The sequence below is a fragment of the Pantherophis guttatus genome, chromosome 1 (assembly GCF_059756535.1).
Source record: "Pantherophis guttatus breed Tessera chromosome 1, ASM5975653v1, whole genome shotgun sequence".
In the NCBI taxonomy this organism is placed as follows: domain Eukaryota; kingdom Metazoa; phylum Chordata; class Lepidosauria; order Squamata; family Colubridae; genus Pantherophis; species Pantherophis guttatus.
Genome location: NC_142063.1, coordinates 347052530 through 347074383, shown reverse-complemented (window position 1 = coordinate 347074383; position 21854 = coordinate 347052530). Strand labels below are relative to the sequence as shown.

The window sequence follows — 21854 nt, the reverse complement described above, 5'->3', positions numbered from 1 at the left end:
TAGACACAGATAGCTAGATCATAGATAAAGATAGATAGATAGATAAAATGCCATTTCTTTGCCTCAAATTTAACCTTTTCAAAGGGACATTCTGAAATTAAATAAAAGTTTCCTCGTTTGACAAACTGTTGGTCCCCAAAAATGAAAATTAATTTTAAATTAATTAAAAGTAAAAAAAATAATTAATTAATCCATGACCTCAATGCCTTCCGTCGTTCCCTGAAAACCCATCTTTTTCAGCAAGCCGGGCTGGCTTAAGAAGAAATTTTTAAATTCTTTTAATTAGTCTGTGATTCTTAACTCTCGGGCCAAAATTTATATATATTTTTAAATGTTTTAATACTTGTATTCTATGTTTTTTATCTTGGCTGTACACCGCCCTGAGTCCTCAGGGAGAAGGGCGGTATATAAATTGGAAATTAAATTAAATTAAATTAAATTAAATTAATTCATTAAAATTAAAAAAATGAAAATTAATTTGATTCATTAAAATTAAAAAGAATGAAAACTAATTTGATTCATTAAAATTAAAAAAAAAATTAATTCATTAAAATTTTAAAAAATGAAAATTAATTTTTGTTAAATTAAAATCAAAACCTCAGAATTGGACCCCTTTTTTGGGGGGAGGGGTTCCCCCCCCCTTCCTTTCTCTTATTTTTTCCCCATCTTCGGACAAGAAGGATGCGCTTCCTGGGCATGCGCAGAACGCCTCCCTTTTCCCTCCGCCCACCCCGAGATGACGCGTGCAGAGCAAGAAGGAAGGCGGGGCGGGGCCTGGAAGATACGGGGCGGGGCATCGCGCAGGCCCGGCCTCTAAGATGGCGGCGCCCGGAAAACAGTGAGTCCGGCCTTGTTGTCGGCGGACGGCCGGGGGGCCTCTGAGCATGGGCAGACGGCGCCCGCGGCGGGAGGGGGGCAGAGGGAGGGGGCTGCTGAGGTCTGGAGGGGGGGGATCGCGGCCTACTCCAGCGCGAGGCCCGAGGAGGGGGGGGTCAATGACGTCATTCGAGGGGGGGCTGGAGGGAGGGGGCGAGCTTGACCTGGATGGCCCCCTCCCCAGTCCTGGGACCCCCCCACCCCACCCCCTCAGTTGGGGGAGGGGTCTCTTTCCATACTGGGGATTTCCCCTCCCCCCCCAAAAAATTGGGTGGTTTGTTCCTCTGTGGATACGAAATTGTATTGTTATTATTGTCATTGTGTTGTTTTTGTTGTTATTCTACACAAGGAGATGAAGTCCAGAGATGGGCTTGTCCGTCATCCGCATCTTGGCAGGACGGTTTTAAAAAATACAATAAAAAGTTATATATATATATGTTTCCTTTATATATATGTATAAAGGAATATATATATATATATAAATATATATAAATATAAATATTATATATATATAAAGTTATATATGTTTTCTGAGGTTTTCACGGGTGTTTGTATGTAGGTCTTTGGTTATTCAGGTTTTCTCCCGAATTAAAAGGAAGAAACAGCTGCGATCACACACATTGCTCCTAGAAGCACGAAGCCGAGAACAGCAGCCTGAAGATGACGAATGAGACTTCGTCGAAACGTTGCCAAGACACCTCCAGTTTTACGCGGGAGAAAACCCGAATAACCAAAGATCTACAAAGATATATATATATATATATTTATTTATTTATTATATTTCTATACCGCCTTTCTCCCGTAGGACTCAAGGCGGTGTACAGTCAAGAAAAATATAGACACACAAACATCATAAAATTGCTAATTAAAATTATTACTTAGTTTGGTCAATTAAATAAAACCCAGAATTAGATAACTTATTATATATATATATGTACAGTTAATATTTCGGGTTTCTTCCCGTGTAATTGTGAACATATCCCTTTTAGGGGATAACTACACACACATATATACCCGTGAAAACTTACATAGACAAATATATATATACATACATACATACATACATACATACATACATACATATAAAGTGGTTTTCTAACATCACCCCCCACTGATAAGCTAGGAGGGAGGAAACAGTAGGAATCAAGCCTCCATCATCCGGCAGGAGGACAGCAAAAACAACACAGCTGATTACAAGTGGGAGACGGCTTAAAGCATTAATACAAGTAGTCCTCAACTTAAAACAGTTCGTTTAGCGACCGAAGTTAGAACGGCACTGGAAAAAGTGACTTAACGGCAATTTTTGACACATGCAACCATTGCAACATCCCTATGATCACGTGATCAAAATTCAGACAACTGACTCACATTTATGACGGTTGCAGAGTCCCCGGGGTCACGTGATCCCGTTTTGCGACCTTCTGACAAGCCAAGTCAACGGGGAAGCTAGATTTGCTTCACGACTGTGTTACTAACTCAACAGTGGTTCATTTAACAACCATGGCAAGGTCATAAAATAGGGCAAAATTCACTTAACAAATGTTTCATTCAACAACATAAATTTGGGCTCAAGTTTGGTAAATCGAGGATCACCTGTAATACAGGGGGTCCTCAACTTACGACCACAGTTGAGCTGCAGCCGTCGTAAATTTGAACCAGTAGGTAGGCACCTGAATCTCGATCACGTGGCCATGGGGATGTTGCTAAGTGTGAAAAATGGACATAAATCACCTTTTTTTTATTGCTGTTGTAACTGAATGGTTACTAAATGAATCGTAAGTTGTGGACTCTGTAATAGGCAGCTGGGACAATGGCCTGCTGGGGAATTCTGGGAGTTGAAATCCACACTTCCTGATGTTGTCAGCTTTGGCAAAAACTGCCATACTATTCAGCCAACAAAGGTGCTTCTTCATTGTGAATTAACTAAGCGTAGTAAGGTTATATGTATGTATTTTATCACAGGCATTTGTACACCCATCGCAAGATACTCTGTTTTAAAATCGAACAAAACAGGCAATTGATCAAATAAAGTCAAACTTCTTGTAAAGTGAAAAGTGGGTGAACGAAACTGCATATACAGGTAGTCCTTGACTTACAACAGTTCATTTTGTGACCGTTTAAAGCAGAGGTCTTCAAACTTGGCAGCTTGAAGACTTGTGGACTTCAACTCCCAGCTTTGCTGGCTGGAGAATTCTGGGAGTTGAAGTCCACAAGTCTTAAAGCTGCCAAGTTTGAAGGCCTCTGCTTTAAAGTTACAACAGCACTGAAGCAAAGTGATTTATGATCATTTTTTTGACACTTGCAGCATCCTTGGTCACATGATCAAAATCCAAACACTTGGCAACTGACTCATATTTATGACCGTCGCAGTGTCCCGGGGTCATGTGATCCCCTCTTGCAAGCTTCCGACAAGCAAAGTCAGTGGGGCGAGACAGATTCACTTAACAACCGTGTGACTAACTTAACAACCGCAGTGATTTACTTAACTGTGTGAAGAAAGCTGCAAAATTCACTTAACAACCGTCGCGCTTAGCAACGGAAATGTTGGGCTCAATTGTGGTCGTAACTTGAGGACTGCCTGTACCTTGTTTTGCTCCTAGACAATCGACGGGATGTAAGTCTAAAATTAATGAAACCATGGTGAATCCCGTAGACATAAAACTTTTGATTTTCTCTGGACAGGTATGGACTTATCTTTCCTAAGAAGGTTCAGCAGAAAGGACTGGTCAAGCATGCTGCGTTTATGGACGACTCCGACGAAGAGGTCAGTGTCTGGAGCGGCTGTTGATTGGTCGGTGTGAGTGTGGTCTTGTGCGTTGCCTGCCAAAGCGTGACTTTCATCGGCACGTAGCAACAACCCTGCCGAAGTTAGTCCGAGGCCCATCCTGTGTTTTATGTCTCACATCTCAGTCCCAAAGCTTTTAGGTCAGGGGTGGGGAATGATGGCCCTTTTATGTCTGGTGGACTTCAACTCCCAGAATTCCTGAGCCAACCATGGCTCAGGCTGGCTCAGGAATTCTGGGAGTTGAAGTCCACAAGTCTTAAAAGGGCCATCGTTCCCCATGCTGGCTCAGGAATTCTGGGAGTTGAAGTCCACAAGTCTTAAAAGGGCCATCGTTCCCCATGCTGGCTCAGGAATTCTGGGAGTTGAAGTCCACAAGTCTTAAAAGGGCCATCGTTCCCCATAGTGGCTCAGGAATTCTGGGAGTTGAAGTCCACAAGTCTTAAAAGGGCCATTGTTCCTCATGCTGGCACAGGAATTCTGGGAGTTGAAGTCCACAAGTCTTAAAAGGGCCATCGTTCCCCATAGTGGCTCAGGAATTCTGGGAGTTGAAGTCCACAAATCACAAAAGGGCCATCGTTCCCCATGCTGGCTCAGGAATTCTGGGAGTTGAAGTCCACAAGTCTTAAAAGGGCCATTGTTCCTCATGCTGGCACAGGAATTCTGGGAGTTGAAATCCACAAATCACAAAAGGGCCATCGTTCCCCATAGTGGCTCAGGAATTCTGGGAGTTGAAGTCCACAAATCACAAAAGGGCCATCGTTCCCCATAGTGGCTCAGGAATTCTGGGAGTTGAAGTCCACAAGTCTTAAAAGGGCCATTGTTCCTCATGCTGGCACAGGAATTCTGGGAGTTGAAGTCCACAAGTCTTAAAAGGGCCATTGTTCCTCATGCTGGCACAGGAATTCTGGGAGTTGAAATCCACAAATCACAAAAGGGCCATCGTTCCCCATAGTGGCTCAGGAATTCTGGGAGTTGAAGTCCACAAATCACAAAAGGGCCATCGTTCCCCATAGTGGCTCAGGAATTCTGGGAGTTGAAGTCCACAAATCACAAAAGGGCCATCGTTCCCCATGCTGGCTCAGGAATTCTGGGAGTTGAAGTCCACAAGTCTTAAAAGGGCCATTGTTCCTCATGCTGGCACAGGAATTCTGGGAGTTGAAATCCACAAATCACAAAAGGGCCATCGTTCCCCATAGTGGCTCAGGAATTCTGGGAGTTGAAGTCCACAAATCTTAAAAGGGCCATCGTTCCCCATGCTGGCTCAGGAATTCTGGGAGTTGAAGTCCACAAGTCTTAAAAGGGCCATCGTTCCCCATGCTGGCTCAGGAATTCTGGGAGTTGAAGTCCACAAGTCTTAAAAGGGCCATCGTTCCCCATGCTGGCTCAGGAATTCTGGGAGTTGAAGTCCACAAGTCTTAAAAGGGCCATCATTCCCCATGCTGGCTCAGGAATTCTGGGAGTTGAAGTCCACAAATCACAAAAGGGCCATCGTTCCCTATCCCTATTGTAGGATTTCCTCGTCAGGTACAGGTTTGAGCCTCATTGTAATTTGGGTTGTCTACTTTTACACTTTGTCCACCTGTGTTATACAAAAGTGGGTACCCAGAGCTGGGCCTACGATTCAGGAGGCGAACAAATCAAGTTGCGGTTTTGTTTTCAGTCCTTCATCTTGAATTTGGTTTTTTTTTCCCCCCAAGCTGTTGCTCACCAAGTCAACACCTGTGACTTCAAGATCTCTGACAAAACTCAAACGAGCTAACCGTACCTGCATGGAATTCAAACTATTGTGAGGTCTCGGAATGAATTCTGGGTGCTGAAGTCCACCCATCTTAAAATTGCTAAGGCTGAGAAATATTGCTATAATACCATCCAGTTATCAGTCCCAAAGGTGTGTGTTTTCAGGAGGCAACTGGACTTTCTAGTTTTTCTTTGAAGACGTTTCGCTTCTCATCCAAGAAGCTTCTTCAGCTCTGACTGAATGGTGGGGAATGGAAGGATTTACACTCCTTGCAGACAGCTGGTCATTTGCATCCTTTTAGAGGGTCATTGAGGCAACCTGGAGGTTTACCTGTGTCCTCAGAGTCACCTGAGTGGTGCAAATGGGCGTGGAGCCTCCTTGGAACTGCTGAAAGGACCAGAGATAAGATGATTTTGTATCCCTCCCCTTCTCAGAGAAGGTTCCACACCCATTTGCACCACTCAGGTGACCCTGAGGACAGAAATAAACCCCCAAGTAGCTTCAACGACCCTCAGAAAGGATGCAGATTATTTTATTATTTATTTTATCATATTTGTATACTGCCCTACTCCCAGAGGACTCAGGGCGCTGAACAGCCAAGATAAAAATACAAATAACATACAAAAGTTAAAAGCTATTAAAAGTAGATTAAATAATTTGGGCTCAAAAAACAAATTTAAGACATCCAATTTATGTAAAACATTTAAAACCCAATTTAAAAGGGAGATGACCATCTGTCTGCAAGGAGTATCAATCTTTCCATTCGCCCACCCTCCAGTCAGAAGCTGAAGAAGTTTCTGGGATGAGAAGCAAAACGTCTTCAAAGAAAAACCAGGAACTCCTTTTTGCCTCTTGAAAAAAAGCACCACAAAGCGATTTCAAATTACGATTTGTGATTGTCTGGGTCTTTGTGGAGATGCAACCGCTGAGCCTCTCTTTGCCAAACAAAATACAGGTAATCCTTGATTTACGATCAGAATTGAGCCCCAGATTTCTGTTGCTATGCGAGACAGTTGTTAAGTGAGTTTCTGCCCCATTGTTCGCCCTTTCTTGCCACCGTTGTTAAGTGAATCATTGCAGTTTTTAAGTTTATTTTATTTATATTTGAATTCATATACCCGCCCTTCTCCCCCTAGGGACTCAGGGCGGTGAACAGCCGAAATTAAAATACATACAATATAAAAGTTAAGATAGCTAAAATAAATGAAATCAAGTTAGGAAAGACGGTCGTTAAGTGAAACCTGGCTTCCCCACGGACTTTGCTTGTCGGAAGGTCGCAAAAGGGGATCACGTGACACCCCCCCGGGACGCTGTGACCGTCATAAATACGAATCAATTGCCACGCGCCCGAATACGGATGACGTGACCAAATGGAGATTCGGCGAGGGTCGTAAGTGCAAAAAAAAAACAGTTGTAAGTCACTTCTTTCTGTGCTGTGGTAACTTCGAGCGGTCACTAAACGAAGTGTCGTAAGTCGAGGAGGACGTGTATTGCTGCGGGATGACATGGGCTGAGCCATTTTTGCAATTTTGTAAAAAAAAACAAAAAAGTATGCATTTATTTATCATACTACTTCAGAGATCTTCAAACTTGGCAGCTTTCAGGCTTGTGGACTTCAACTCCCAGAATTCTCCAGCCAGCTATGCAGCTTTCAGGCTTGTGGACTTCAACTCCCAGAATTCTCCAGCCAGCTATGCAGCTTTCAGGCTTGTGGACTTCAACTCCCAGAATTCTCCAGCCAGCTATGCTGGCTGGAGAATTCTGGGAGTTGAAGTCCTCAAGCCTGAAAGCTGCCAAGTTCGAAGACCTCTGCGACTAGTTCAATCATACAGCCTCCTATTTGGCGGTTCTCAAAATCTGTGATTTAAGTCAAAAGGCGTTTTTCCAGTAGAGGGTGCTACACACCAAGACACACAAATTTGTGTCGCTTTTTGTGAGGGAGAAAGCAGCGTCAAGCTCCGTGGAAGGACCGTAGAAACACAGGCGGTTTCCTCGACGTACGACCACAATTGAGCCCAAAAATTTCTGTTGTTAAGTGAGACAGTCGTTATTTTTTGCCCCCTTTTACCTCACCTTTCTTGCCTCAGTCGTTAAGCGAATCACGGCCGTTGATATGTTAGCCCCCACGGTCGTTAAGCGAATCCGGCTTCCCCCGTTGATTTTGCAAAAGGTCGCAAAAGGGGATCGTGTGAGCGGGGGGACCGTCATAAATATGAGACGCTTCTCAAGCGCTCCAAACTTCGATCACGCGACCGTGGGGACGCTGGAAAGGTCATAACTGTGAAAAACGGTCGTAAGTCGCTTTTTTCCCATGCCGTAACTTTGGTCACTAAACGAACCATTGTAAGTCGAGGACTAGCTGTACTTGCTTGACCGAAGCAAAGACTCAGTGTAAACATTTGGCCATCGGGTAGTCCTCAATGTACGACCACAATTGCCACCAGAAATTCCATTGGTTGTTAAAGCGATGCACACCTGATTTTTACAGGTAATCCTCAACTTACAACAATCGACAACACAGGTCCTTGCAGCAGTTCCAAGAGGCTCCACACCCATTTGCACCACTCAGGTGACCCATCCCTGAGGACACAGATAAACCTCAGGTGACCTTAACAACTCCCTAATGACCAGCTGTCTGCAAGGAACCTAAATCCTTCCCTTCCCCACCATCCAGTCAGAGCTGAAGAAGCTTCTTGGATGAGAAGCGAAACATCTTCAAAGAAAATCCAGAAAGTCCAGTTGCCTTTTGAAAAAAGCACTTTTAGGACAGTCCTGGCCCGGAGGACGGAGTAGCTCCATAGACATATACATTTAGGCAAGAAAACCAAAATGCACAGGTACCGTATAGGTGGTACCTTGCTCAATTGTAGTAACTGTGAGATGGACCTTGGAGTCCTAGTGGACAATCACTTTTTTTTTTTTTTTAATTTGATTTATATGCCGCCCTTCTCCGGAGACTCAGGGCGGCTTACAATGCGCTAAGCAATAGCCTTCATCCTTTTGTATATTTATACAAAGTCAGCTTATTGCCCCCACAAACTGGGTCCTCATTTCACCTACCTTAGAAAGGATGGAAGGCTGAGTCAACCTTGAGCCTGGTGAGATTTGAACTTACAGTAATTGCAGGCAGCTGTGTTAATAACAGGGTGCTTTAGACCACTGTACTACCAAGGCCCTTAAATAGGAGCCAGCCGTGTGCAGCAGCTGCCAAAAAAGCCAACACAGTTCTAGGCTGCATCAACAGAGGGAGAGAATCCAGATCAGGTGAAGCCCTACTAAGCAGGTATATACAAAAAGTATGAAGGCTATTGCTTAACGCATTGTAAGCCACCCTGAGTCTCCGGAGAAAGGGCGGCATATCTTAATCTTTATCTTTAATTAGATTTGTATACCGCCCTTCTCCTTTCGGACTCAGGGCGGTGAACAGCCAAAATAAAAACATTGGTACACAAAAGTTAAAATAATTTTTTAAAAATAATTAAATGAAATTTGGCCCATAATTTAAAACATTTCAATTAAAAATCAGTATCAAACATTAAAACCAACATGGAATCAGGCCAGCTGATCGAACCAATAAATAAATAAATAAATAAGTGTTAATACCACTTGATAAGGCCACACTTGGAATACGGCATCGAGTTCTGGTCACCACAATATCAAAAAAGATGTGGAGACTCTGGAAAGAGTGCAGAGAAGAGCAACAAAGATGATTAGGGGACTGGAGGATGAAACATAGGAAGAACGGTTGCAGGAACTGGGCCTGGCTAGTCTATTGAAGAGAAGGACCAGGGGAGACAGGATAGGATTGTTCCAATTTTGGAGGGGCTGCCCTAAAGAAGAAGGGGTCAACCTTTTCTCTAAAGCACCTGAAGACAGGATCAGAAACAACGGATGGAAACTAACTGAGGAGAGGAGCAACCTAGAACTAAGAAATTTTCTGACAGTGAGAACAGTTAATCAGTGGCATGGCTACCCTCCAGAACCTGTGGCTGCTCCAACACTGAGCCTTGGTAGCACAGTGGACTAAAGCACTGTTATTTATTTATTTATTTATAATTTGATTTATATGCCGCCCTTCTCCGGAGACTCAGGGCGGCTTACAATGCGCTAAGCAATAGCCTTCATCCTTTTGTATATTTATACAAAGTCAGCTTATTGCCCCCACAATCTGGGTCCTCATTTTACCCACCTTAGAAAGGATGGAAGGCTGAGTCAACCTTCAGCCTTGGAGAGATATCGAACCAGCAGTAAATTGCAGGCAGCTGTGTTAATAACAGGGTGCGTAGACCACTGTACTATCAAGGCTCTTGAATGTTATTAACATCTGCTGCTTGCAAGTTCGAATCTCGCCAAGGCTCAAGGTTGACTCAGCCTTCCATCCTTTCTAAGGCAGGTAAATTGAGGACCCGGATTGTGGGGGCAATAAGCTGACTTTGTATAAATACACAAAAGGATGAAGGCTATTGCTTAATGCATTGTAAGCCGCCCTGAGTCTCCGGAGAAGGGTGGCATATAAATCAAATTTAAAAAAAAAAAACCACTGGGAGTTTTTAAGAAGAGATTGGACAACTATTTGTCTGAAATGGTATAGGGCCGTGATGGCAAACCTTTGGCACGGGTGCCAAAGGTGGCATGCAGCACCCTCTCTTGATGGCACGCGAGCCATCGCCCCAGTTCAGCCCCACTGCATATGCGCGTGTGCCTCCCGCCGGCCAGCTGGTCTCCAGGTCTCTGCCACGCATGCCTGGGGGGGCATCTTGGGGTCCGGAAAAGGTTACCTATCACTGGTATTTATTTTATTTATTTTATTATTCATATTTCTATGCCGCCCACTCTCCGAGGACTCTGGGCGGCTTATACCAATAGACAGTATACTAAATAGCAAATTGCTTCCAACAATCTGGATCCTCATTTTACCCACCTCGGAAGGATGGAAGGCTGAGTCAACCTTGAGCTGGTGAGATTTGATCCGCCGATCTGCTGAACTAGCAGTCAGCTGAAGTAGCTGCAGTACTGCACTCTAACCACTGCGCCACCTCGGCTCTTTTAACCCTGGTATAGGGTTTCACCTGCCTGGGCAGGGGGTTGGACTAGAAGACCTCCAAGGTCCCTTCCAACTCTGTTATTTTAAGATGACGAGAAGCGAAAGAAAACCCAGAAAGTCCAGTTGCCTCTTGAAAAAAGCACCTTTGGGACAGTCGTGACCTGGATGAGAGTCTCCCCATATGACAATCTCTTAAACTGCATCTAAAAAACCAGTCTGGCAACCAATGTCAGGTTTGAAAAACAGGTCTTTTGCGGTCTAACATCTGGAGCCCCAAAGGATGGGGTCTCAATGGGTCAGAAGAATACTGTAGCCCGAAGCAAAGCCCCTTTCTAGGCACTAGGCTTCCTGAGTCATTAAAACACAGAGAGTAGTCCCCAAAACCTCTTTCATTGCAACAGCTGTGAATTACGTTCATTCACAGCTGAATCCCAGTTAGTTGCAAAACAAGTCCTTCGGGAGAAGTCCTTCGGGATAATCGCCCACCTTTTTCTCCCTTGACACGCTGCCAAAGACCTACTTGGCAAAGCCCCACGGAGTCCAGAATCAAACACAGATGCCGACTGGGAACAGAATTAACAATGTTGCTTTCCTACAAAGAGCCCAAGAGCCTTTGCTGCTCTTTTAAGCCTTATGAGTGGGGCCAATCATCTCCAGGCCTTACTCCTGAGTCGTCCCTTTAGTTTTAACTGTTCATGCCTTCTGGCAGCTCTGCGCATGGGCGCACTAGGAACAAGCTCTCCCTGCCTCTCTGCTGTCTGACTCTGGAAGCTCCGGAGTCAGCAAATCACTCCCAGATGGCCCTGGCCCCATCTCTGCCTCCGACGCAGAGCCCTTGTCTGAGTTTTCCCCAGATTCCAGGACTCGCCCATGTTCCTCCCCAGCCTCCTCACTGTTCAACTCCGCTGCCAGCTCCGTAGGCTGCTGGCGGACCACGACAGCAGGTGAGGATGAAGGTGTGTGAGTGATGGGCGCCAAGTCCTCCTGTTCCAGGTGAGCTCACCTGGATGGCGGGCGCCGCAGTCCAGTAATATTGTATAAGGCTGTAAGGGCCCCATCTTGGCCCCGAGAACATTTTTTTCGAATACAAATTCGAACTCTACTAAGGCTGTTTTCGACAAGGTTACTTGTTGGCTAATGATGGGGCAGTGCCGGAGAGTTCAAAAAATACCACCATGCTGGTGGGGCGAGATTAATGGATGTGGGGTCTTCAGTTGTGGTTGCGAGATTGTGCTGCCGGGGGAGATTGTAAAAGTTTAAAACCCCTCCATTATTTCACAGCTCACCAAGTCGTAATAAATCTAGCGCCTGCCTTTATCATTAAAAAAAAGAAAAGAAAAGAAAAGAGAGATCATTTCTTTTAAAAAAGCAAAATTACTTTATTAGTTCAAGTAATAATTTTAGGCCTTTTCTAGATAAGGAGGTGCTTCGGGGAGAGTTTTCATTTCCTGGCTGCTCTCTTATCAGAGAAAAGTTACGCCTGGCATGTCTGAAGTTGGGGTATTTATAACTGAACTCTAATATTAAAGTCCGGCACACCTGCCTCGGCCGAGCTGATGGTATATCAGATAGAAAACTTTCCTTCCCTTTTAAAAAACATCACTCTGCGTATTTCATTAAGGTGTTCCTAACTGCTTAGTTGTGTGAAGAGGCAGTTGTTCCCTTTCTGTTTCTCAAGTGCAGGCAGTCCTCGACTTAGGACCACCATACAGTCCTATGTTTCTGCTGCTAACCGAGACAATTTTTAAGTGAGTTTGCAACCTTTCCTACTATGGTTGTTAAGTGAATCACTGCCATTGTTATGTTAGTAACTCCCAGAATTCCCCTGCCAGCATGCTTTAGATGGATGGACTTCAACTCCCAGAATTCCCCATCCAGCATGCTTTAAGACAAGTGGACTTCAATTCCCAGAATTCCCCCAGCCAGCATGATTTAAATGAATGCACCTCAACTCCCAGAATTCCCCAGCTCGCATGATTTAAGAGGGGTGGGCTTCAACTCCCAGCATGCTGCTTGGGGAATCCTGGGAAATCATTAAGAGTTGAAGTTCACCCACCACTGATCTTCAAGCGGCCATGGTTTAGAAAACAAGGTGAGAAGCTTTTTAAATCTAGCCTCTGCTTAAAGCATCTTTTCTCTTAAAGCATCTTTTCTCTTTTTTGTTTCGTGTAATGGGATTGCTTGAGATCCCTTTATCCTTTCGGTACTTTTTAACCAGAATTTACGCCATGATTTTTTTCAAGAAGAGTTTCAGGATTTTCAGAAAATCTGAGACAGATGCGGCTGAATTTGGGAAAGTTTTTTTTTTTTAAAAATCTCAACCTCAAATATTTCCATCTGGGGAATAGCCCCAAGAATATCATCCTGAGAAATATTAAGACGGTTGCTCCACCGTTCACTCACCAAATCCTGCTGCCAACGGGACCCCAGAAACAATCAAGGTTGCATTCCTTCGTTCTTTTTTTTTTTTTTTGCTTTAATTTATATGCTGCCCTTCTCCGGAGACTCAGGGCGGTTTACACTGCGTTAAGCAATAGCCTTCATCCTTTTGTATATTTTATACAAAGTCATCTTATTGCCCCCACAAACCAGGTCCTCATTTTACCCACCTTAGAAAGGATGGAAGGCTGAGTCAACCTTGAGCCTGGTGAGATTCGAACTTGCAGTAATTGCAAGCAGCAGATGTAAATAACAGGGCTTTAGTCCACTGTACTACAGGCTCTTCTGTTTTCTGTGTGTGTTTTTTTTAATTTGCTCTACGGAAAAAGCAGCTCATCAAAATGGTAGAAGGCAACTCAGGTAGCACCCCAGAAGCCTTCAAATCCAACTGCAGAGCACGAAGTCCTAATTTAAGAGGACGATATAACGGGAGGCCCTTGGTGATCTCTGGAGCTGGGTGGTTTTCTTGCAGACATTTTACGACCAAACTAGGTAACCTCATCAGTCCTAGAAGGGAGGAAGAGCTGGAGTACTGTAAGGTCCTTGGTGCTCTCTGAGCTTGGTGGTTTTCTTGCAGACGTTTCTTTACCCAGCTAGGTAACAGCATCAGTGCTGGAAGGGAGTGGGTTTTGCGGAGAGGAGGAGAAGGAAAAGGGAGGAGAAGGGTGCTAGAAGAGAGAGGGGTTGGAGGAGGAGGAGGACTGCAGGGTCCCTGAGTGCTCTCTGGGCTTAGTGGTTTTCTTGCAGATGTTTCATGACCCAACTAGGGAACATCATCAGTGCTAGAAAGGAGGGAGGCTGCGAGGAAGAGCTGGAGTCCTGTGAGGTCCTTGGTGCTTTTTGAGCTTGTTTTCTTGCAGAAAACATTTTATTGCCCAGCTAGGTAATATCATCAGTTCTAGAAGGGAGAGATGCTCGTTCCCTTCTTTCTCTACGGCGGTTTGTCCGATCAATGAGAAAACAAGCAAGGAACTACCAAGGAGAAATCCAAACGCACACAAATACCTGTCAGGGCAAGCTACTGCGTATAAAATAAGAGCAAACCCCATTCCCTTCTAGCACGGATGCTATAACCTAGTTAGATAATGAAACGTCTTGCAAGAAAACAGCCAAGCTCAGTCTTCACCCAGGAACCCACGGTTCAACCCTCAGCTACGAATAATCTCTTCTATTGGAACTTCTTCTTCAGTAAAAGTTCCTCCTCCTTCTTTTTTTCAAATTTCATTGAAATTTATTATAACATAAAATACTTAAAGGAACAAGGATAATCGGGGAATAAGAGAAGGAAAAGGGGGTGCAGAGAAAGGGGGGGGGGGGAAATAGCAGTGACTTCCAACTTTTTCCAGTGCAGTAGAATACAAAATATACTAGCACTGATGATGTTACCTGGCTTGGTAATGAAACGTCTGCAAGAAAAGAGCCAAGCTCAGGGAGCACCAAGAACCCCACAGTCCTCCTCCTCCTCTTCCCCCCTCCTCTTTCTCTTTGCAAACTCCCTCCTTCTAGCACTGATGATGTTACCTAATTGGGTCAGGAAACGTCTGCAAGAAAACCACCAGGCTCAGAGAGCACCAAGGACCCCCACCGTTTCCCTCTTTCCCCCCCACCACTCCTCCTCCTCCTCCTCCTCCTCTTCCTCCTCCTCCTCCTCCTCCTCCTCCTCCTCCTCCTCCTCCTCCTCCTCCTCCTCTTCTTCTTCCTCCTCCTCCTCCTCCTCCTCTCCACAAACCCAACTGCCTCCTAACACTCATGAGGTTACTTGGGTAATGGAACACCTGCAAGACTATTTTGATTATATCTTTACTTTTTTACATTTCTATATTCATATTATATACCTATAAAAATTATTTATATACATATTTACATTTTTATAATCAAAATATATAGATCTCTATGGGGGGGAAAGATAAGGAGGGGAAAAGAAAAAAAAAGAATAGGAGGAGGGGGGGAAAAAGTATTAGATTAAGAAAAAGGGGAAGAAATATAAAGTATTCGATGGAAAACCACTATGAAACAATGCTTAAAAAGGATAAGTTATTTATTTATATGTTGTATGTTGTGTAAATGTCTCATTTGTGGTTTAATAAAATTTGTAAATTTTTAATTAAAAAAAAGAAACGCCGTCAAGAAAAACAACCAAGCTCAGAAAGCACCAAGGACTCTATAGTCCTCCTCCTCCTCCCCCTCCTCTTTCTCTTTGCAAACTTCCTCCCTTCTAGCACTGATGATGTTCCCTAGTTGGGTCATGAAACGTCTACAAGAAAACCACCCAGCTCAGAGAGCACCCAGGACCTTTCAGTTCACCCCTGAACTACAAAGATTCTCTCCTAATCAGTCTAGCTGTATATAAACAGAGAGCAAGTCCCATACTCCCTCCTCCTAGCACTGATGCTGTTCCCTAGTTGGGTCATGAGACGTCTGCAAAAAACCAACCAAGCTCAGAGAGCCCCAAGCACCCCCACAGTCCTCCTTCCCATAATAATAATAATAATAATAATAATAATAATAATAATAATAATAATAATAATAATAATAATAATAATAAAAAATTTATTTCTATACCACCCTTCTGAAGGACTCAGGGCAGTGTACAGCCTATTAAAAACACAAAAATATACAGACATCAATTAAAAAAATTGAGCCTTGGTAGTACAGTGGTCTAAAGCACCCTGTTATTAAGACCAGCTGCCTGCAATTACCGCAGGTTCGAACCTCGCCAGGCTCAAGGTCGACTCAGCCTTCCATCCTTTCTAAGGTAGGTAAATTGAGGACCCAGTTTGTGGGGGCAATAAGCTGACTTTGTATAAATATACAAAAGGATGAAGGCTTAGCACATTGTAAGCCGCCCTGAGTCTCCGGAGAAGGGCAGCATATAAATCAAATTTAAAAAAAAATTAAAAAATAATTAAAATTATTAAATAATTTCGGCTCAAATTAAAACCCAAAAATTTAAAATTCTAGCACGGATGAATGTTCCCTAGTCTGCAAGAAAAGAGCCAAGCTCAGACATCCCCTCCCCAGAAACCCTCAGCTACCAATAATCTCATTTTATCGGTCCTACGCTGCAGTTTTTGTAAACTGCTTCTTGTCACATTTCTAACAGTGAGCCTTCCAGAGCAAAGTTTCCAGGGCATGCAGACTTTATATTCCCTTTTCCCGCGCCTGAATTTTGGTATTTGCGTAGGGTTAAGAGACGGCTCCCTCCCAGCAAAATATAGTTAGGGGGAGAAAAAAAAAATTGTTCTAACTCCCAGCTTTGTGCCGCCAAGGAATAAAAAAAAAAGAGGGGGGGGGCTGTTTGCAGAGAAAGAAATCTGCGGCCAGATTGCTGACTCCGTCAGGTTGCTTAATAAACGCCCTGCCGATAAGTCGGAATAACACAAAAGGACAGGAAGTTTCTATCTCTCGGCCCTGGCAGCACAACAGGAAATTGTCACCCCTCAAACCCTGGAAGGAGGCTTTGTGTGCTGGCGCTGTTTTCTTCCCGGTTCCCTTGGCCAAACAAATGGCAGGTGGGCCTCTTTACAAGCGTTATGTACCCAAAATGAGGCTCTCGTAGGGTTTGCATTGTCTGCTTAATCTCCCAACACTTGCACCGTCAGCGCTCTCAGGCCAAGCTATTGTCTGCAGGAGTGGGGAGTTCTCTCTCGGCCTCACTTGCGTCCTCCTGGGCAACGTTTGGTACCTCTCGGCAAGTTGAAGACTCCCAGAATCCCCCAGCCAGCAATGCTTTAAAAGGGGTGGACTTCCTCTCCCAGAATTCCCCAGCCAGCAATGCTTTAAAAGGGGTGGACTTCCTCTCCCAGAATTCCCCAGCCAGCAATGCTTTAAAAGGGGTGGACTTCCTCTCCCAGAATTCCCCAGCCAGCAATGCTTTAAGAGGGGAGGACTTCCTCTCCCAGAATTCCCCAGCCAGCCATGCTTTAAGAGGGGTGGACTTCACTCCCAGAATTCCCCAGCCAGCCATGCTTTAAGAGGGGTGGACTTCCTCTCCCAGAATCCCCCAGCCAGCAATGCTTTAAGAGGGGTGGACTTCCACTCCCAGAATTCCCCAGCCAGCAATGCTTTAAAAGGGGTGGACTTCCTCTCCCAGAATTCCCCAGCCAGCAATGCTTTAAAAGGGGTGGACTTCCTCTCCCAGAATTCCCCAGCCAGCAATGCTTTAAAAGGGGTGGACTTCCTCTCCCAGAATTCCCCAGCCAGCAATGCTTTAAAAGGGGTGGACTTCCTCTCCCAGAATTCCCCAGCCAGCAATGCTTTAAGAGGGGAGGACTTCCTCTCCCAGAATTCCCCAGCCAGCCATGCTTTAAGAGGGGTGGACTTCACTCCCAGAATTCCCCAGCCAGCCATGCTTTAAGAGGGGTGGACTTCCTCTCCCAGAATCCCCCAGCCAGCAATGCTTTAAGAGGGGTGGACTTCCACTCCCAGAATTCCCCAGCCAGCAATGCTTTAAAAGGGGTGGACTTCCTCTCCCAGAATTCCCCAGCCAGCAATGCTTTAAAAGGGGTGGACTTCCTCTCCCAGAATTCCCCAGCCAGCCATGCTTTAAGAGGGGTGGACTTCCTCTCCCAGAATTCCCCAGCCAGCCATGCTTTAAGAGGGGTGGACTTCCTCTCCCAGAATTCCCCAGCCAGCAATGATTTAAAAGGGGTGGACTTCCTCTCCCAGAATTCCCCAGCCAGCCATGCTTTAAGAGGGGTGGACTTCACTCCCAGAATTCCCCAGCCAGCCATGCTTTAAGAGGGGTGGACTTCCTCTCCCAGAATCCCCCAGCCAGCAATGCTTTAAGAGGGGTGGACTTCCTCTCCCAGAATTCCCCAGCCAGCAATGCTTTAAAAGGGGTGGACTTCCTCTCCCAGAATTCCCCAGCCAGCAATGCTTTAAGAGGGGTGGACTTCCTCTCCCAGAATTCCCCAGCCAGCAATGCTTTAAGAGGGGAGGACTTCCTCTCCCAGAATTCCCCAGCCAGCAATGCTTTAAGAGGGGTGGACTTCCTCTCCCAGAATTCCCCAGCCAGCAATGCTTTAAGAGGGAAGGACTTCAACTCCCAGAATCCCCCAGCCAGCAATGCTTTAAAAGGGGTGGACTTCCTCTCCCAGAATTCCCCAGCCAGCAATGCTTTAAGAGGGTGGACTTCCTCTCCCAGAATTCCCCAGCCAGCAATGCTTTAAGAGGGGAGGACTTCCTCTCCCAGAATTCCCCAGCCAGCAATGCTTTAAAAGGGGTGGACTTCCTCTCCCAGAATTCCCCAGCCAGCAATGCTTTAAGAGGGAAGGACTTCAACTCCCAGAATCCCCCAGCCAGCAATGCTTTAAAAGGGGTGGACTTCCTCTCCCAGAATTCCCCAGCCAGCAATGCTTTAAGAGGGAAGGACTTCAACTCCCAGAATCCCCCAGCCAGCAATGCTTTAAGAGGGGTGGACTTCACTCCCAGAATTCCCCAGCCAGCCATGCTTTAAGAGGGGAGGACTTCCTCTCCCAGAATTCCCCAGCCAGCAATGCTTTAAGAGGGGTGGACTTCCTCTCCCAGAATTCCCCAGCCAGCAATGCTTTAAGAGGGAAGGACTTCAACTCCCAGAATCCCCCAGCCAGCAATGCTTTAAAAGGGGTGGACTTCCTCTCCCAGAATTCCCCAGCCAGCAATGCTTTAAGAGGGGTGGACTTCCTCTCCCAGAATTCCCCAGCCAGCAATGCTTTAAGAGGGGAGGACTTCCTCTCCCAGAATTCCCCAGCCAGCAATGCTTTAAGAGGGGTGGACTTCCTCTCCCAGAATTCCCCAGCCAGCAATGCTTTAAGAGGGAAGGACTTCAACTCCCAGAATCCCCCAGCCAGCAATGCTTTAAAAGGGGTGGACTTCCTCTCCCAGAATTCCCCAGCCAGCAATGCTTTAAGAGGGTGGACTTCCTCTCCCAGAATTCCCCAGCCAGCAATGCTTTAAAAGGGGTGGACTTCCTCTCCCAGAATTCCCCAGCCAGCAATGCTTTAAAAGGGGTGGACTTCCTCTCCCAGAATTCCCCAGAATTGGCTTTCTTGTATGCTATACACAGATTGCACTCCTTCAACCCCATGGTCTGTGATTCCTGCTGAGGAAGCTCTTTTGAACTTACTAGGAAGAACCAGAAGGCCGGAATAACAGAAGGGACCTTGGAGGTCTTCTAGTCCAACCCCCTCATCAAGCAGGAGACCCTATGCCATTTCAGACAAATGGCTGTCCTGTCTCTCCTTGAGCAGCGGGCTGGACTAGAAGGCCTCCAAGGTCCCTTCCACCTCTATTCTCATTCTGATTCTTCCCATAAGCCTCCAGTGATGAAGCACCCACAACTTCTGGTGGCCAGCTGTTCCACTGGTTAATTGTCCTCACTGTTAGGAAGGTTCTCCTTAATTCCAGGTTGCTTCTCTCCTTCATTAGTTTCCATCCATTGTTCCTTGTCTGGCCTTCGGGTGCTTTGGAGAATAGCTTCACCCCCTTCCTCCTCTCTGGGGCAGCCCCTCCAATATTGGAACTCTGTTATCCTGTCTCCCCTTTTCCTTCTCTTCACTAGACCAGCCATGTCTTCTGTCCATCTATGGTTCATTCAGATGTCTTTCTTTCTTTCTTTTCTTTTCTTTCTTTCCTTTCTTTCTTTCTTTCTCTCTCTCTTTTTTTTCCCCCTCCCTTCCACCTTCCTTCCCTCCCTCCCTCCCTCCCTCCCTTCCTTCCTTTTGCTTTGGAAAACAGCTTGACCCCCTTCCTCCTCTCTGGGGCAGCCCCTCCCTCAAATATTTGAAGATGCTCTCCTGTCTCCCCTGGTCCTTCTCTTCACTAGACTAGCCATGTCTTCTGTCCATCTATGGTTCATTCAGATGTCTTTCTTTTCTTTTCTTTTCTTTTCTTTTCTTTTCTTTTCTTTTCTTTTCTTTTCTTTTCTTTTCTTTTCTTTTCTTTTCTTTCTTTCCTTTCTTTCTTTCTTTCTTTCTCTCTCTCTCTCTCTCTCTCTTTCTTTCCCTCCCTTCCACCTTCCTTCCCTCCCTCCCTCCCTCCCTCCCTCCCTCCTTCCTTCCTTCCTTTTGCTTTGGAGAATAGCTTGACCCCCTTCCTCCTCTCTGGGGCAGCCCCTCAAATATTGGAAGATGCTCTCCTGTCTCCCCTGGTCCTTCTCTTCACTAGACTAGCCATGTCTTCTGTCCATCTATGGTTCATTCAGATGTCTTTCTTTTCTTTTCTTTTCTTTTCTTTTCTTTTCTTTTCTTTTCTTTTCTTTTCTTTTCTTTTCTTTTCTTTCTTTCCTTTCTTTCTTTCTTTCTTTCTCTCTCTCTCTCTCTCTCTCTTTTTTCCCTCCCTTCCACCTTCCTTCCCTCCCTCCCTCCCTCCCTCCCTTCCTTCCTTTTGCTTTGGAAAACAGCTTGACCCCCTTCCTCCTCTCTGGGGCAGCCCCTCAAATATTGGAAGATGCTCTCCTGTCTCCCCTGGTCCTTCTCTGCACTAGACTAGCCATGATGCCCAGTTCCTGCAACCGTTCGTCGTATGTTTTAGCCTCCAGTCCCCTCATCATCCTGGTTGCTGTTCTGTGCACTCTTTCTAGAGTCCCAACATCTTTTTTGCATTCTGGTGGCCAAAACTGGACACCATACTCGAAAGGTGGCCTCCCCAAGGCCTTATAAAGCGGTGGTTCTCCCTTCTTGACCCCAACATCTTAAGTCACCCAAATTGCGAACACGTCCTGGGTCCAGCATCCCAGCCCCTTCTTCTCAGAAGTGTTGACTTGAGCCTGGAAGGACACCAAGGCGTCCGAATGAGGTCAGGGAACACCGTCCAGATCTCGGTGTCTCCTCGCTGAAGGTCAGCGTGTTTCGTGAGGCACGATGTGGCGTGTGGATATGTCATTTATTTATTTTTTATTTATTTTATCGGACTTAACATATAATTCCCGGCCCTTTGGCTTATAAGAGTTGCGATGTCACCGGTGGTGAGTCACCGTGCTTAACTTGGACACCCGAGCACAAAACAGAAGAAAAAAAACTCCGAGCAGCTGCTGACGTTACGAAGTAGTAGTGACACCATCCTTCTTCTTGGGGCTCCTATGAAGTCCTGGCCTTCAGCCTGAGTCACAGCAGGACTGGAAAACTACTCCGGCTGCCAAAATTAGGTGTTTTGTTTTGTTTTGTTTTTAAAAAATCTATTTTTCACATGGCCTTATCCTCCAGAGGTGTTGAAAAAGAGGGATTTTGCTCACTCGGGCTCTCCGAGCACTGTTGAGCGATGGGCTTATGCAGCTGTGTGTGCTCAACCCCTGAGGACCTTTGGAGACTCATCTACATGCAGATGGGACATGCAGAAAAGATCTGATGGGGGTGGGGGGAGAAATCGATGCTCTTCAGAAGTTGTTCGGCCTTACGGTCAGTGGAACGACTTGCCACCAGAAGTTGTGGGTTCTCCGTCACTGGAGATTATTAAGAAGAGATCGGCAGTCACTTGTCTGAAATGGTATAAGGCAGAGATGGCTAACCTTTTCACCATCGCGTGCCAGGAGTGGGGGGGGGGGCTGGGGGGGGTCGTGCGCCTCCGTGCCCACACCCATAATTCTATGCCCCCTGTGCATGCGCGTGCAACCCCCCCGCTCCCTCCCCGCTCCTGGCACATGATGGCCCGGTAGGTCCTTTTTACTCTCTCACTTGGCTCCAGAGCCTTCCTAGGAGTCAGGGGAGGGCCTTCCCCACCCACCTGGAGGTCCTCCAGAGGCCAAAAATGGCCTGTTTGCCAACTTCCGGTGGGACCAGAAGGCCTGTTTTTTTGCTGTCCCCAGCCTCCAGAGCCTCTCTAGGAGTCTGGGGAGGGTGAAAACGGCTTTCCCCACCCCTCCGGAGGCCGAAAACGGCCCATTTGCCAATTTCCTAGAGAGGCTCTGGAGGCCGGGGACAGCAAAAAATGGGCCTGCCCCACCCCCCACCCCCCCCCTCCGAGGCCCTCCGGAGACAGGAAACAGCCTGTTTCGC

The 21854-nt window shown here is 46.0% G+C and overlaps 1 protein-coding gene across 2 annotated transcripts in view; it reads left to right on the top strand.

The window, feature by feature from the left end:
• The first annotated feature begins 730 nt into the window (after positions 1-730).
• NSRP1 (nuclear speckle splicing regulatory protein 1) overlaps positions 731-21854 on the top strand; it is a 42623-nt gene continuing 21499 nt past the window's right edge. For both annotated transcript variants that reach the window (XM_060685269.2, XM_060685268.2), the window contains exons 1-2: positions 731-838; positions 3559-3640. In XM_060685269.2, coding sequence (XP_060541252.2) covers positions 819-838; positions 3559-3640 — 102 coding nt within the window. In that variant the 5' untranslated portion in view covers positions 731-818. The remainder of the gene's footprint in view (positions 839-3558; positions 3641-21854) is intronic.